Below are 16,603 nucleotides of genomic sequence, written 5' to 3' on the forward strand. Positions count from 1 at the left end.
ATCTCGCACGCCAATGTGTGTTGGCTTGTTTTATCAATACTCGAAGATGACAGGCTCCCTAAGCGTGATCTCAATCAGTCGACACGTCGACTACGTCTCCGTTCCCTCCTTCAGGGAACGAGGGTTACATACGTAACCGAGACGATTTCCGCAATATCTGCATTGGTTTCATTGGAAATGACGCTGTGTTGGTTGGAATACGCCAAAAACAACAACCACAACGTGGAGGGGTTTGCAATAGAGATGTTGTCTTATTTCAATTTTACAACATTGAAATGTGTAGCCGCACTGTCGTCTCCGTTGGTTTCAAAATATGTCTCCGTTATACTGTCATTTTCTGCTCTGCGACTTTACGCATGTTTACGCGTTACGCAGTTTTACGTGGTGTGAGAAAGTCACATAAACCACGTGAAATCTGATCAGAGCAGTCACACTGAAACTGATTTCCAGAAATACGATTTAAATAGGATTTCAAACCACATATGGATGTAGCTTAAAACGGATTTGTAAAAATCGCATTTCGTGTGATTGTTTTGCTGTAATGTTCACATTAGCTTATTCTGATCAGATTTCAATCGGATGTGCACATAAAATTAGATTTGGACTGACAGTCTGAACATAGCTATAGTCTCCTAATGCTGGTCTTGTTTTGAAGGTGTTGTGTGAAGTCAATCAGAACGGCTCTCAAGCGCTGTGTGAACTGGGTAATCCGCTCAAAAGAGAAGCGACGGTACAGTAACGGTCTCGCATACACACTTACACAATTCTGACCTTTGAGAAACTCAAATTGACCTTTACTTCTTTATGTCAGGTCAAATTTTATCTTATTCTGAGCACTTCTGCGATCACTATAGAAACTACGTCACTGAGTGTTCATCTCGCACTGTCCACGTGAGTGCCAGTTCTGATTTCTGTCTGCCATTTGAAAAATTATTTTTTTGTGAGCAAAACAAAATCATACAAATGATGTTGGATGAATCTCACAAAGAAATGTCTTAGTCATATTTCACCCTGAATTTTACAACCTTATTAATTTTGCATTGTAACATCATTTTCGTGACAACAGCACATTTCCATCCAAATACCTTTACTTTTATTTAAAAAAAATAATAATTAAATGCATGAAAGATTTTTTAAAATTCAGATCATTAAAAACCATATTCAGGGTACGTTTACACGACAACGATGTACTAAAAAAGGAAACGTTGTTTTCCTCTGTACAGATTACAATGTTATGAAACCAATCCCCGTTTGTTCTAAAAGACTAAACGACTTAAAAATGGAAGGAGACTTGTGTGTGTTATCCAAGCGTTAATGGCAAGGAAAGCCCCTTATATGGGAGTTTTTGCTAGAAATTGACGTGTTTCCAATGGGCGTATTTTCAATTTTCAATTTCAATTTGTGTAAATTGAAGGGTAGGCCTAATGGAAACGTGGCTAACAGAATTGTTTTCAAAAACTTGCACTTTGAAACCTGTTTTAAAAAGTTTGCGTTCTCAGGCCACCAAAACACTACACAACATAAAAAGTTTTCCATTTTCAGTTAAAAATGGTGTCATGTAAATATACCCTTAAAAAAACATTTCCATAATGACCAACCAACGCAATCTACCAAGAGCAGCGCAAATTAAAAATAACATTAAAAACGCATTTTATTTTCAATAAATATTAAGAAAATATGTGAAAAGTGCAATTATAGTGCCTAATGATTATTTAATAATAAAGTGTTTATAGGGTAATGTTAGGGTTAAGTGTAGGGAGGGATTTATAGTCTCAATAAGGCGGCATTTATTTAATAAATATATAATTTACACTCAATATGTTATTATTGCATACTGTTTTATAATGTAGTAAAATACTGAGGTGCAAATAGTATCTAACTACTATTTACACTTATTGCAAAGAAAATAGGCTACAGCTATTTTTACATAGTGTAAACAGCCGCTGCCTTATATAAATCCTCTCCGCCCATAATTTTTGCATCTAAAAGGGAAACTCCTACAAATGCAATAGAGAACGTGAGTAACTGGCTGCATCCGAAATCACATACTCTCTTGAGTAGGCATTTATTTTGAATAAATAATTACTTCATGACTGCTAAAAAAGTATGTTCTATATACAGTAGTATGAATGTGTGTAGTATGAATACACAAATTCGCCATGATGTCATTGGACCCACCAGCGTCAGTTGCGTTGCTTCACTGTCATTAATAAATCCTCTCCTGTGGCCTCATGGGATAGTAAAGTGTTCATCATATGCACACTTCAGACTCTCAGCAGAAGTAGTAGATCATCCGGGGACATGTTGCTTGCTCTTTTATGAGTACTGCTGAATTTGGACACACTTCTTTTGTCACATAGCCTTCTGTTCTTCGCCTACTATATAGTGGGGAAATGTGATTTCAGATGCAGCCACTCTATTTTTTTATTTTATTTTATTATTTTTTATATGTTCCCCATGTCTTGTCAGGACTTTTATGTTACTTCCTGTCCAGATTGCCACGTTTGTAGTTTGTTGTAGTTTTTCCTGGTTTTAGTCCCTGATTGTTCCTATCATAGATATCATATAAAGGCTAGATGTCTCGTCCGCGCTGCTGGCCAATGGAGGTCGACGTCCGCACACGGCGGCCATCTTACGACAGGGTGCTCGCTCACTCGTAACATGGTGCATGTACTTTTAAATAACCATAACTTGCTCAATTTTCTACCGATTTTCAAACGGTTTGGTTTGTTATAAACGTCAGAGATGTAGCTATGAAACTGCATACATATGAAAAATTATACAAATGGACTTCCATATGAAAGAATTATAGCCACGGTAATGACGTTTGTAAGAAACCAAACCGTTTGTAAATCCGTCAAGATTTCACCGAGATAAGAGGATTTGTGTGCATGCTGATCACTCACCTTAATTCACAGAGCCCTGTGGTAAGATGGCCGCCGGTGATGCCAGAAGTGACTCCGCCTTAAGACATCTAGCCTTTATATGATATCTATGGTTCCTATACCCCTGTGTTTCCCATGTTCATTGTCAGTTGTTGTCCTCTCATGTGATTAGTCTTTAATTTGTCCAAATACTGTTGTTTTGCGTTTAGTTTGTCTGGGTAGGGTCCCTTCTCTTGTTCTTTTCCCTTTCTCCATATCATTCATTCTCCCGGGTGTCAATTTCAATATTAGTATTAGCAAGTGATCCTCACAGGAAGGCACCGCCATCTATACGGTCAGCCACAAAAATAACTGTCATTCATTACAAATTTTTCACTGCACGTCTTTAGTAAATCCTCACAGTATTTTTTAACACCAAAATATGGTTTTCTGTTAGTAAATCTGGCCCTTGACTGTTGTTTTTTTCTTCAGCACTGTAGCATAACGAATACAACTTTTGGTTGGATTCGTTACACAAAACAAAAATGGCTTCCCGGTGAAATGTAACCTGGATATTTTTGTGAGATTCATTCACCCTGTTGTAAAAAGTGCCAAAACAAATGTTATGATTTCCACCATGCACAAATGCCATATGTGTCAATCCCACCCAGGATCAGTGAACAGCCGGGTTTGGCCCCCGTCACGGCATACGCGCGAGTGGTGATCGAGCTTCCTCTGGTGCTCAGCGGGTGTGTGTTCACTTACTTTCATCTCTGATCTTTGGTGTTTTCTGAAATAGCAGCTTGCATTCTCATGAATGGTGATATATCTCAATAAATGGGTCTAATGTTTCATGTTAAATGTTCTCAGAAGCGCCTGTTAAACTGTGGTTTGTTGTTCTCCTGTAGACTGTCTCGTCCTCATCAGATGTTCTTCAGCGGAGCCGTGATGGGCGAGAGTGCCATGACATCACTGGAGGACGTCGGCAGCGCAGTGGAATATGAGTTTATTGTAAGTTCATGTGCTCAGAGGATTTTATTCCTCAGAAGATGCTCCATCATATCTCAAAAGATTCAAAGTCCCCCTGTAGTCAATAATTGTATCCCTTAAAACTCATCTTTGATCACCAAAATGACATTTTTTTCCTTGAAAAAATTTATTCATGCTTAAGAATATCTTGAATGTAACTCGACACCCTTGCCTCATTTAGTATGCGTGGTTCTATGAACATGCAAATGAGTCCCGCCTCCACTCACTCACTCAGCTCAGAGATCCACTGGTTGACGATCACACGTTGATCTGATTGGTTACAAGGTAGTTTGTGAAGTCAGAAACACCAGCGATTTCAAAGCGTGTTTTTGAGACTGTCTTTGGTTCACTGCAGTTTTAAGGAGAAAATACTCAGCAATGGAGTCGACTTATGAATTTACTCATGGTTTGTCTTAAAGCAGATTAAAAACACCACATAGACACATAAACAACATTAAAAACTGGATTTTCACTAAAGGGAGACTTTAAGGACGTTTTCATCTATATGTCCTTTAAAGCTGCACTTTGGACATTTTTGGTTAAAAATGAACAACATTCCATTATTTAACTAACAAGTCTGGTAACAGAAAGCCTTTATGTAGAATGCTTTATAAAGCTATTCCTCTACTAGAACAGGTTTTCCTGCTTGAATGTTGATTATTCTCCTCATATTCTCCATTGTTGCGGCTCCTCTATTCCCAGTCTGTCAGTAACGCTCTGTTTACTTCCTGTCTCTATGAAGCCCCTCCTTCTGAAAAGCACACTGTGCTCTGATTGGTCGGCTGGAGCAGTGTGTTGTGATTGGTCGAGCGCTTCGAGTGTGTTTGGGAAATGTCCCGCCCCTTACCATAACCGCCAGTTTAACACACTACTAACTAACTCAACCAGGCCCCGCCCCTTTATTCTGCGTATTAATATGGCTGCATAGCCACCCTGTAGCCCAAGGCTGGTTGCCCACTGAACCTGGATGGGAGGCTCCTGACTCCTGTGTGGGTCCTAACGCCCCAGTGTAGTGATGGGGAGACTATACTGTCAAAGAGCACCGTCCTTCGGATGAGACGTTAAACCGAGGTCCTGACTGTGGTCATTAAAAATTTCAGGATGTCCTTCGGAAAAGAGTAGAGGTTTAACCCCGGCATCCTGACCCAATTTGCCCCTTGGCCTCTGTCCATCATGGCCTCCTAATCATCCCCATATACTGATTGGCTTCATCACTGTCTCCTCTCCACCAGTAAGCTGGTGTGTGTGTGTGTGTGGTGGGCGTTCTGGCGCAATATGGCTGCCGTCGCATCATCAGGTGGAGCTGCACAGTGGTGGTGGTTGAGGAGATTCCCCCTTCCATCTAAAGCGCTTTGAGTACCCAGAAAAAAAAGCGCTATATAAGGGGTAATGTAGAGCGAGGCGGTTGTTATAGCGAATACATCCCCGACAGGCTGATCAGGACCCTGACGCGAAGTGGAGCTTGAATCAGCCTGAAGGGGTTGTTATTCGCTATAATAACCGCCTTGCTCTACATTATCCCGCTTATTACATGGCTACCTACCAAATAAATCAATAATTTGACACAAAATATTGTTTTTTAAAAGGATTTTATTGATTTAAAAATGATTGTATTGCTTCTGCTAAAGAAAATATTCCGTGCCGTCTCTACGGTTAGAATCCTGCGTCCATAGCAACGCTCTGTTTTTCATGGCAACGGTGTGTTATACTTAGCAGTGTCTGATATCAAGAAATAACACACCGCATTCTACATTAGAATTCAACCAAGCCATGTAATAAATAAATGTAACGAATTATTATTATTATTATTATTATTAGAAGTCTCTCCAAATCATCTAGTTTCTGGATAAACTGTATGGAGAAATGAAAGGAACAGGACAGAAATAACTCGATGTGTGTTAACAGGTGTCTAATGCTGGGCAGCCTCTGCAAACGTTCGGCTCGGCGTCTCTGAACATCATGTGGCCGTACGAGCTGGTCAACAGGAAGTGGCTGTTGTATCCCAGGTCTCTGCAGGTCGACGGACATCCACACACTCGCTGTGAACCTCAGTCTGCGCTCGACCCTCTGCGTCTGGGCCGACATCAGTCGCCACAGGCTGAAAACCTCAAGGTACTCGCAAACACACATCACTGCTCATCACTAAATGCAGGAGACGTTCACACACATCATCTGTGAACAGAGCAGCAGAAAGGCACGCTCGCATCTGGAGACCGAAGCAGACGTGGCTCCCAAAAACCCTGTCGGCAAGATCACTCCCGCTGTGTCTGCGTCTGAGAGAAGGAAATCTCTCACACTGGTGAGTGTGAACCCGAGCACACCATATCTATCATTCTGCTGTGGATTGGGATCTGAGCTGCTGGTGTGTTTCAGGATTGTTTACTGGGCTCTGCGCGCTGCCTGCTCTTCCGGTGTCCTCTAGACACGTTCTCCGACTCCATCCACGTCAGGATCCGAGCAAACTTGTGGAACAGCACTTTCATGGAGGTGAGAGACAGTCGCTCTTACACGTCAGTTGTCCTCTTGATATGGTGGGACAGTAACTTTTAGCTCAAATTTTTCTATGCGTTTTTTTGTATTCGTCATCCTAAAAATTCGTCACGCACAGAAACCTTGCACACTGAGTCCGATGCGTATTAATTAATCCATTGCGAAAAAAATGGCAAAACAATACAAATAATGAGGATGATTTTGTTGTCCTCTCTCTTCTTAAAAAGAGAAAGAAGAGGAAATATTGAGTCCTTCCAATCCTGAGATTACGTAGAGACGAAGGAGAGTTCAAAGTTTACTTCAGGATATCAGCGGCTCAGTTTGATGCTTTGCTAGCGATACTGGATCCACATATTTAAAAGAAGACCACCAATTTCCATGAACCTGTTGATCCTGAACAGTTCTGGGTTTTGGCGTTCGCTCGTACAGTGGCTCTGAACTGTCAAAACACTCCTCAAAATGCTTGCCACGGATGCGAAAAACGCAGGAAATTGAACCAGATCCGAATTGTTTTATGACAGACGGAAGTTTCGGAGGCAGTGTGTAAACGTGATTGACACACAACAAGGGCATATTTATTTTTTAACATGCGAGATTTCGGACTCGGTGTGCAAGAACCTATACACCAAAAGGAATTCTTAAAGGGGTCATGACATGAGAAACCAAAATTGCCTTGATCTTTTGGTATATAAGAGGTCTTTGTTCCTGCAAGTTTCACAGCTTAAAGGGATAGTTCGGCAAAAAATGATATTTAACCCATGATTTACTCACCCTCAAGCCATTCGAGATCCATATGTCAATCATTTTTCAGACGAACACATTTTCAGTTATTTTAGAAAATGTCTTAGATCTTTCAGTGGTTAATGTGAAGTAATGGGGTCCACCTCCTTCAAGTCCCACAATGTGCATGCATCATTCACAAAAGTAATCCATCCGGCTCCAGGGGGATAAACGAAGGCCTTCTGAGGGTAATCCGTGCGGTTTTGTCGTAAAAATATACATATTTAAAACTTTATAAATGAAAATAACTGGCTTCCGGTAGCGGTCGACATGCGTTCACAGAGATGGATGCTGGCGTATGACATAGCGTAGGAAGCGTCGTGACGTAGAACGAACGTAGAGTTTTGTTTTGCTCTGCTCTCTGGCTGCGCTGTCACGTTCGCGGACACCTTTAAGACATCCTCCCCATTATAAACGAAGCATTTATGTAATCAAGCTCTAATTACAGCTCGTTGGAGATCCATGGTAAGAAGTGACGTCACGGTACGAAGTGACGTACCAGTCGTTTGCATACGACCGCCACCAGCGCAAGACAACAACGCCTCATTTCGCCTCATCGTTGTCACGCAACAGGTGTTCAGTCGACCTGCAGCGAGTGAGTCTGTTTACAGAAGATTGCAATGACGCAGATGTGCTGGCTGTGGACAAACACAATGTTTGAATACGCCGCCGTATGATCCAGATGTCTGGGAAAAATGGGTGCAGTTTATTTTTTGCGGACGTCCCAGTCACGGCAGTGTTAATTTAAGCGTGTTCTCTACATTTCAAGGATGACTGTTTTGAGAACAAATCTCAGTATGATGCTGGCTTTGCCAGAAAACTTTTGTTTAAAGATCAGGCTGTGCCGACTATTCTGGGTCCCAACGACGCCGCAAACTGTAAGTAATGTATTTCATCTTAAAACTACTTTTAGCCAATGAAGTTAGCCAATCATAACAGTGGGCGTTACCACTGAACTCTTAAAGGGGAAACACCCCCAAAACAGACTTTTTGAATCAGAGGATGAGAAACAGGGTGGGAAAAGGTCTTAAACTAAAATTTAAAAAAAAAATTTGTCCAAAAAACTATAGTAATACTGTAACTGCACCTAAGGGAACATAATAAAACATAAACAAAAACCATGTCATGACCCTTTAATATTTACTGTGGGTTAAAAGATTAAAACAGTTACAGACAAGAAAACGGCGCCACTGCAAACACCTCAAACACGCATAATTCATCAGTGATTATCAGCGATGTTCATAATGTGCCCCGGGTTCATAGTGAGTGCACTTTTCCTGTTTATTAGGAGTTTTCATCGGTCAGTGCTGTGGAGCTGCTGGTCAGAGCCAATATCACCATTAAATCTGACATCAGGCATCTAGTGCTGAAGGACGCTGCCACACAGGTCAGATATCACACACGCTCACACACACTCACACACGCGTATTCGTGTCATCAGTGTGTGTGTGTGTGCAGGTGTCAGTGATGATTTACCCGGAGCATGGGCTCGCAGACCAGCACTCGATCCCGTGGTGGATCATTCTCATCGCCGTCCTGGCCGGAGTTATTGTCCTCGCGCTGCTCGTGTGTGTACTGTGGAAGGTGAGTGTACACCTGAACCCTCAAGCTTCTGCTCTTATTGCACAGCCTGCACACTGCAAAAGAGGATTTTTTCTTTCCCTCAGTATTTTTGCTTTTTTTTCTCAGTAAAAATTTCTAAACATTCTTACATCAAAGATGCTAAGTCTTGTTTTCTGAAAAATTGAAGTGACTATTATATTATTTTAAAGCTTCGTAATGTTGTTTTGGAGTCTCCTACAACAGGTTTACATGCGTTCAAAGTAAAAAAAAACACTTTGATTTCCTCATAATCTCCACTGCAGCATCAGTTGTTTTCTCAGTGTCTGAAATGGTTCGATCAAGGATTCAGTCTCTCTAAACCCCGCCTTTCTGAGAGCTGCTCTCCTCTGATTGGTCAGATGGCCCAGTCTGCTGTGATTGGTTCACCACATACAATGCTTGTCGGAAACCAAATGTCTTTTATCATAACTGAATTTCAGCTCTGGATCTTCCTCAGCTCTTGATACACAGCAATCACTCTTTTACGGGATCAAAGTGGATTTGCTTTGTCAGCAGAAAACAGCGTCTTCTCTACATGAGCAACACGATCCAAACTCTTCCAGTCTCAGATACACTACAGTGATTGAGGGCGGGGCAAAGAGACGCTGTTCAGCCAGTCAAGACCATGGACTGGCAAATTATGCAAATCTGTTACAAACCTACGCAGATTCAGCAGGAAGTGAGACTGGAGTTACTGACGACTCGTTTCAGTTCAGAATCACTTCTTTCTTTTGAGAGACAAAAACTCCATTTATCTGCACTTTGATCTTTGCCGACCTTTTACATTCACAATCGGCTCTATTACACACTGCATGAAAGGGAATATCCCCAAAAGCATAATATGGGCGCTTCAAAACAATAAGCAATATATCTGCCAATAGGGTCTGAAAAATAAACTTAATTTAACGGAAAAACAAGATTTTCGGACCCCATTGGCAGATATGTTCTTGTTTTAAGCAAAAACTCAGTTAGCTTATGGTCTATCCATTGACTGATTGCTCTTTACAGACATGAGTGAGGGTTTTGGAGATGCTGCTTCATCTGTAATTTTGCTTCTCCAGTAAATATACCTTGATTTAAGAATGTTTATACAGTATTTGTACTGGAAAACAAGACAAAAACACTGAGAAAGAAATCATTTTTTGCAGTGCACCCATAACCTCTCAATCGTTTGATTGTCATTGTGGATGCCCAAAAGAATAATTTGGCATGCTGACATGGTCATGATAGATTGGCGGTTCAGTAATGTTGATCATGATGTGATTACTAGTTGTCAGTCATGCACCTCTATTTCTCTAGCCAAAAATGCACAAAAAATAACTTTTTGGCGCGCCTAAAAGTAGTCATTGTGCATATGTGACTGAATTGATTGCCTTTTCCAATTATGCATATTATTGTCTATACAATACTTCTAATGATTTAACCACCCATCGCTAGTTCTTCATGTTTCCTTCTTTCTGTACCTGTACATATTTGTGTGGTGGAGCAGTGTGGTTTTTTCAAGCGCACCGAGAGGAAGCCTCACTATGAGACGGAGTATTACCGCGCTGAGCTTCAGCTTCAGCCGTCTGATGCGGAGAGAAAACAGGCCACGGACCTCCAATAACAGCCTCGTGTGGTACAACTCAGTGTGTGCTGCTGTGCTGTGGCTTTACAAACTAGAAGTGTCAATGGCATGATAACCAGTACCTAAATAATATTGGGAATATCCGTGATCCAATAACAGTTGCATTGAAGCGATGACGTATGGCATCAGGGCCAGACCTTCTTGTTTTGCAGCACCACTAATTTAGGTCACACTTTATTTCACGGTGTCTGTGTTCCAATGTAATTTATACATTTAAGTGCTGAGTAATAATAATTAACTACATGTACTTACTATAGGGTTTGGTTTAGGGTTAGTTGCATGTAATTATGTGTAATTTATAGTTATTATTATAGAAACTACATGTAACAAGGACACTGTAAAATAAAGTGTTACTAGAGTTTATTATTCTAATAGTTCTGTAATGATAACTGTCACGTAACGCTATGTTGTAAGTCGCACAACGAGGGAGAATTCTAAAATAAAGTCTTTAATAAATCCACTGGAGGGCATCATCCACACACTAACATAACAGTTACACATAGACGAGATCGGACAAAGAACTGAAAGACACAGGGAGTGTATGTACTAGAACTAATGAGATAAGTGATTAACAGGGTGAATGACATTGCTAATTAGACAGATCGGGGAAAACTAGGTCACGGGGACTGAACCAAAAACACACAAGACAGAGCAGACATGTAACAATAACATACATGTGTACAAACATTAACAAAGACTCGACTAAGCATGACTTAACTTGACTAAGCTTGGCTTGAACATGAGGGCTTAAATACACAAGACTAATGACTTAACAAGACACACCTGTGCACAATCAACCAATAAACCAATAAGAATATGACACAAGAGACTAGGGAAGCACATGATAACATGATGGGAAGGGAATCACATGACAAAACCAGGAACCCAGACCAAGGCAAATTACAAAATAAAAGACATGAAACATGAAAGTGAAAACATAACCCCAAACCAAACATGACAAATTTGTTGTAGTGAGGATAACAGAATTAATTTATATGAAATTTATAAAAACAACAACTATTGACGGCAGTGGTGTTGGTATAGGATGCGAGGGAGTGAATATTTCATTACTACAATAGTAATTTCTCGCTAGAGATGATTTCAGAAGTTGAAGATGTTGGTCAAAAACATACATTTACACACAAACTGACCAGCATCTTTACTGCCATCTTTATTTTTATTAGCACTACTGTCACAGATTGGATAGCACAGGATTGTGGGATATCAAAGGCAGTGAAGTGCATCTAATTGTAAATATCGATCAGATAAAGGCATCCCAGGAGACAGAAAGTGAAGCTAACTCTGGATTCGGACGTGCCTTGATGCCGTCCTTGAAGTGCATCCTCTGAAGGGAACATTTTTAAGCTTTTGGACGCAGCCAGTGTGATTTGAGCACTTGAAAACGAAAGTCCACTAGATCTTTTAACGTTCACGGCCAAGGAGTATACTTTGAAAAGCAGAACGCTACTTTACCCGGAGCTTTAACTAATGAACATCTGCACACTGTAAACCCGAATAAGTTGGCAAAACTCAAAAAATCAGTTGCCTCAACATTTTTAAGTTAAGAAATTGAAAGTTTAAGTAAGCAGAACTGGCAGATTTATATTTTGTACTCGTACATTTTACTTGTTCTTAACTTGAAATGTTTGAGTAAACTAATTCATACATCTAATTTAACATTTTCATAAAACCTCAAAGTGAACATTTTTATTAGTATTAACTTAACAAGCTATAACAAGCTAGTTCAATAAATGCTAACTTGCTCATTTGCTAATGTTAACAATAGCATGGTACTTTCTGTATGAGAACAGCAATATTCAGCTTTTAACATTGTTCTCAAACCAAGCCGTGTGCACCACTTGTCACCATGATGGTAACTCTCCTAAAATCAACATGAACAGAAATTCTTCTAAATTATCTTAGCAAAACATTAGTCACTAATCTTCCACTTAACATTAATCTTGCACAAAAAAACATGAAATTACACTGCATTTTAACATTTACTCTCCCTTTCGAAGCATGCTGGGAAATAGAAATCCCAGCCCAGTTTCAGTTAAACTTACTTTAAGTTCGTCTAAATTAAAAGAAATAATTTCATAAAACTAAAAACAATGAAATGGTTCAGTTTACTTAAATTATATCAGTTCTGTGAAATTGATAGAAAAATGAATTTGTTTAACTAATTTGTACAATTTAAGTTGGCCCTACTCAAACCAATTAATTATTTTGAGTGTTTTTATATATTGTGCCTAAATGCAGGACACAGATTTTCAATAATTTTTATTTCTGAATTGACATGGGTAATGAGTTCTCATAATGCATGAGGGTGTTATATGCATGCAATCAACAAATATAGAACAATAAGAATCATTCTTCAAGAATTATAGCCTGCAGTTCTATGAAGAATGACGATGGAAATCTGTTTTGTATTTATCAATGCTTCAGAATGTTGGATTGAGGTTGATGCTTAGGACAAGGAATACAGTTGAGCACATCCTGATCTACTAAAAGTTTGATCAAAGTATAAAAGATGTGCAAATATTACATGTGAATAAGTCATTAGGCTTTATCAAAAGAGTAAAGCACTAACTTTATCACCTTTAAAGATAACACAGTAAAGGAAAAACAGAGTTTGATAGAGAGAGCATCTTTAGCTGAAACAGACGAGCCTGATGTGAATAAATGTCCCGCCACACTTGCCAATGGAGGATTATGAATTATCACTATGGAACTTTAGATCATATAAAAGTTATGAGCCAAACATTCTTTTTTACTCACATTTGGCTCTGAGCATGTGTTAACTTTGAACCCTGGCATCAAGGTCACACAGTGTGTTTCAAGGTGATTTTATTTTGTGCCGTGTATAAATCTTTACCTCATTCGACCTCTTTCTCTTTCGCAGTGTGGTTTCTTCCATAGGGTTCGGTATGAAGATCAAGTGCCCCAGTATCAGGCTGTGAAGATCCTGCGGCAAGAGACGCCATTTCTGGACAAGACTTTTATTTTGCACAAAAAGCAATGGGCGACCCACTGGAGTGATGGGACAATATAATATTCCTCAGAAACATGGACGCTGACCAGAGACTGCAGTGGACTTGCACTGACCATAAACATACACTGCTACGCATTTTTATTATAAGTTGCATTTTCTTCAGAACATTTTTGGAGGACAGCTGGGTCTAGCTGGAGATAGACCGTAGTCTATATAAATATGCACCTAGTATTAAAAGTGTTATTTAACATAATAATGTTGAATTGAGTGTGATGGTGTTTGTAAACTCATAAATCAACTGCAGTTCTGTGTCAAGATTTATAGATTATCAACTTTGAAGCAGCTGGACACTGAAACATGTATAAGGGTCTTCATATTTCATCATCACCAGAACGATAAAGTTTTCAGTTCACGTGAAACCTGGCACACATCATCCTAAGACACTCATGACATAAAGTGAATTATATTTGTATGGTGCTATTTTTTATCAATACACATCATTTATAGCAGCTTTACAACAATCACAATGTTGTCTATAATGCCTTAATGCTTTGACATCGCTATAGACCTTATGTAGCCCCGCCCCTTTTCAGCGCTGCGCTCGTTGTCTTTTGTCTTCCGGTCTGTATTTTCACAGCGATATTGCGTATTTATGAATGGACGGCTCGTTTTAAAATCTTCCCAGTCTACTGACATATATGTTAAGTCATCTGCTTTAAACATTACAATCCTCGTGATAACATTCGTTAACTTTATATTAAGTAAATCCACTTCAAAAGCTAATTACTCCTGGACAGCAATGCCATAGAGATATACAGAGCGACCGCAGAAACGGAAGTTCAAAGACAATATTCTAAAGATGGCGGCGCCCTCGTTTCTCTGGCGCATAAGGTCTATACAATAATAAATTATATGAATTAAAACCTTACCTCACCATTAAGGTAATAAATATTTTTAAAAATAAAAAAACAGACAATATATAACATACTGTAGGCCCATTTCAGGACGACACAACAATTGAATCAATGATCTGATCTGCTCATTGCAGATTCTAAAGTCATATGTTATAAAGAAATGAGCCAAGACTTAATGAGCCATTTGGAGCATTTGTTTCGGAACCTGGTGCGTTTCTCCCTTAGTTCAGTTTGTTTAGGTATATATAAATATAGGCTCAGATATATATAAATATAGCTTTAATTTATCAGTTAAAGCAAGAATGACGACTATTCATATCAGTGTTTGTGTGCATCTCGACAGCTACAGATAAAGCCAAGCAGAGCAAACCTGTCAATCATCTTGATGGATGACGCAGAGGAAACTCTGACCAATAAGAGGACAGTTTTACTCACATGTGACTGGTACGTTTTCAAATGTTACCGAACCAAAAAGAAAATGCAACATTGTAATGCATTTTAAGCCCCTGTTTCTGAACAAAGCAAGCAATCTACAGGTTTAAAAGTGCCCTTAGACTCTTTAATGTAGGCTTGATATGGCATGAGTTCATATTTGGAGGATAATTACTGTCGGGTCCATATCTTAAAGTATAAATCTGTTTGGAAAGCCTGCGCCGAAATTGTGACTGATTTCCCAATGAATCCACAGTGAAATGCACCGAACAAACAAATAATGCTCTACTAAGACATTCACATTGTTGAAAATAAATAAGCACTTTCATAGCATTAAGGTCCTTCGGAAGGTAATGTGATTTGATCGTCTTCTCTCTTTCTCGTCTCACTAATGTGCCAGTGGGCGAGATGTGATAATGTAGAAGTAGCCTTTGATCTGATTCTGCAATCTTTCGTCGCTCTACTTCATAATGTGACAAAATCCCAAATGAGTCATTGGTTTCAATAAAAGCTGTTTTTGAACTAATGAGGAAGTTTTGAGTTCTTAAACTTACAGGATGTTTTATAGGATAATGACCTCTTATATATGTCAAAATATGTGGTTCATATGTGGAAATGCAAGGATCAGTACTTGATTTTGAGATATTTTGAACAATCATATCATTTTTTCTAATCTAATGCATTGATCACCACCAGGGATCTCCTTTAGGGGGCCAACATACCTGTGGATATACAGAAACTGATCGTTTTGTCATTGCAACATGAACACAGCCCTGCAGGGTTGCATGTCCACGACCGACCGTAGACTCACACTGCACTCACTGTCACTGGGAGATTGTGAAGATGAAGATCTTTGGCACTGGGATGATGGAGGTTATTTTGAAGCATGCGGGAACAACAGTGTGTTTTCTCTCAGTTCACTGCTTCAACAAAAACACATCAAACTGTGTCCCTGTTTAGGCCCCTTGGATCTCCACATGTTATCTGTTCATCAACTTCACTGCACCTAGGGACTCTTTCTCTTGATAATACATACAATTAAATAAAAGTATACATAAAAATAAATGAGTACATTTGTGAGGAGAAACAACTTAAGGCAACACGCTTATACACTCTTTATTCTTGCTGTTTGTACATCATAAATTTATACTTGTATTTATAGTTTCATATTTATGACTGTTTATAGAGTTCTATTGTACTTACCCCTATTCTTAGGAGCTGTATATAAAAACTGTGAAATAATAATAATACAGTTTATTTATTGGCACTTGTGTAGTACCAATTTGATCACTAGATGTCGCGCTCTCAGTTTATAGATGTGTGGAGTATTATTTATTTTAAAGTGTAATGAAATACACAGATGAGAAAAAAAATAATTACAGTTTTTCTCAGTCGCGTTGGTGCATTTCTCATAACACTATTTACATTTGCACAACAGTTAATGCAGTTCTCAAAACAATTAGTGCAAACTGCAAAACCTAGTTGATAACCTGCAAAAGCGTGTCACTTGCTCAAAATGGATAGCCCATTCCTCAAAAGCAAGTATTTATGTCAATGAAAGTGTCACTGTCATCAAAATAAAAAGTCCTGACACCATTGTCTATGAACAAGATAGTCAAATGGCTTAGTCATGTTTTCATTACGACAGTTTACTCTGTAAATGTTTTCCAATGATAAAAGTCAGATCTTGGTGACACTACCTGAAAATGCTCAATACAGCACTAAATACTATTTGCACAGCCATTTGAAAAGATACAGTAAAGTTAAACATTACTGTATTTATGAGGTAACTGAGTACAAGACACTGAATATGTATGTTTCACATTTTTACTGCATATGCTCTTTGCAATTCTAATTTGTTCACAGCATTGTG

General features: G+C 39.1%; 1 protein-coding gene across 1 annotated transcript in view; it reads left to right on the forward strand.

Annotated features, from left to right (window-relative positions):
* The window catches only part of itga7 (integrin, alpha 7), a 51,034-nt gene extending 35,777 nt beyond the window's left edge, over positions 1-15,257 (forward strand). Inside the window, exons 16-26 of the mRNA XM_081357563.1 lie at positions 656-730; positions 812-891; positions 3,536-3,613; positions 3,773-3,875; positions 5,799-6,005; positions 6,076-6,192; positions 6,267-6,380; positions 8,452-8,550; positions 8,622-8,747; positions 10,255-10,383; positions 13,295-15,257. Coding sequence (XP_081213689.1) covers positions 656-730; positions 812-891; positions 3,536-3,613; positions 3,773-3,875; positions 5,799-6,005; positions 6,076-6,192; positions 6,267-6,380; positions 8,452-8,550; positions 8,622-8,747; positions 10,255-10,371 — 1,116 coding nt within the window. The 3' untranslated portion in view covers positions 10,372-10,383; positions 13,295-15,257. The remainder of the gene's footprint in view (positions 1-655; positions 731-811; positions 892-3,535; positions 3,614-3,772; positions 3,876-5,798; positions 6,006-6,075; positions 6,193-6,266; positions 6,381-8,451; positions 8,551-8,621; positions 8,748-10,254; positions 10,384-13,294) is intronic.
* The last annotated feature ends 1,346 nt before the right edge of the window (positions 15,258-16,603 follow it).

This window comes from Scardinius erythrophthalmus (genome assembly GCF_964197995.2).
Source record: "Scardinius erythrophthalmus genome assembly, chromosome: 25".
Classification (NCBI taxonomy): domain Eukaryota; kingdom Metazoa; phylum Chordata; class Actinopteri; order Cypriniformes; family Leuciscidae; genus Scardinius; species Scardinius erythrophthalmus.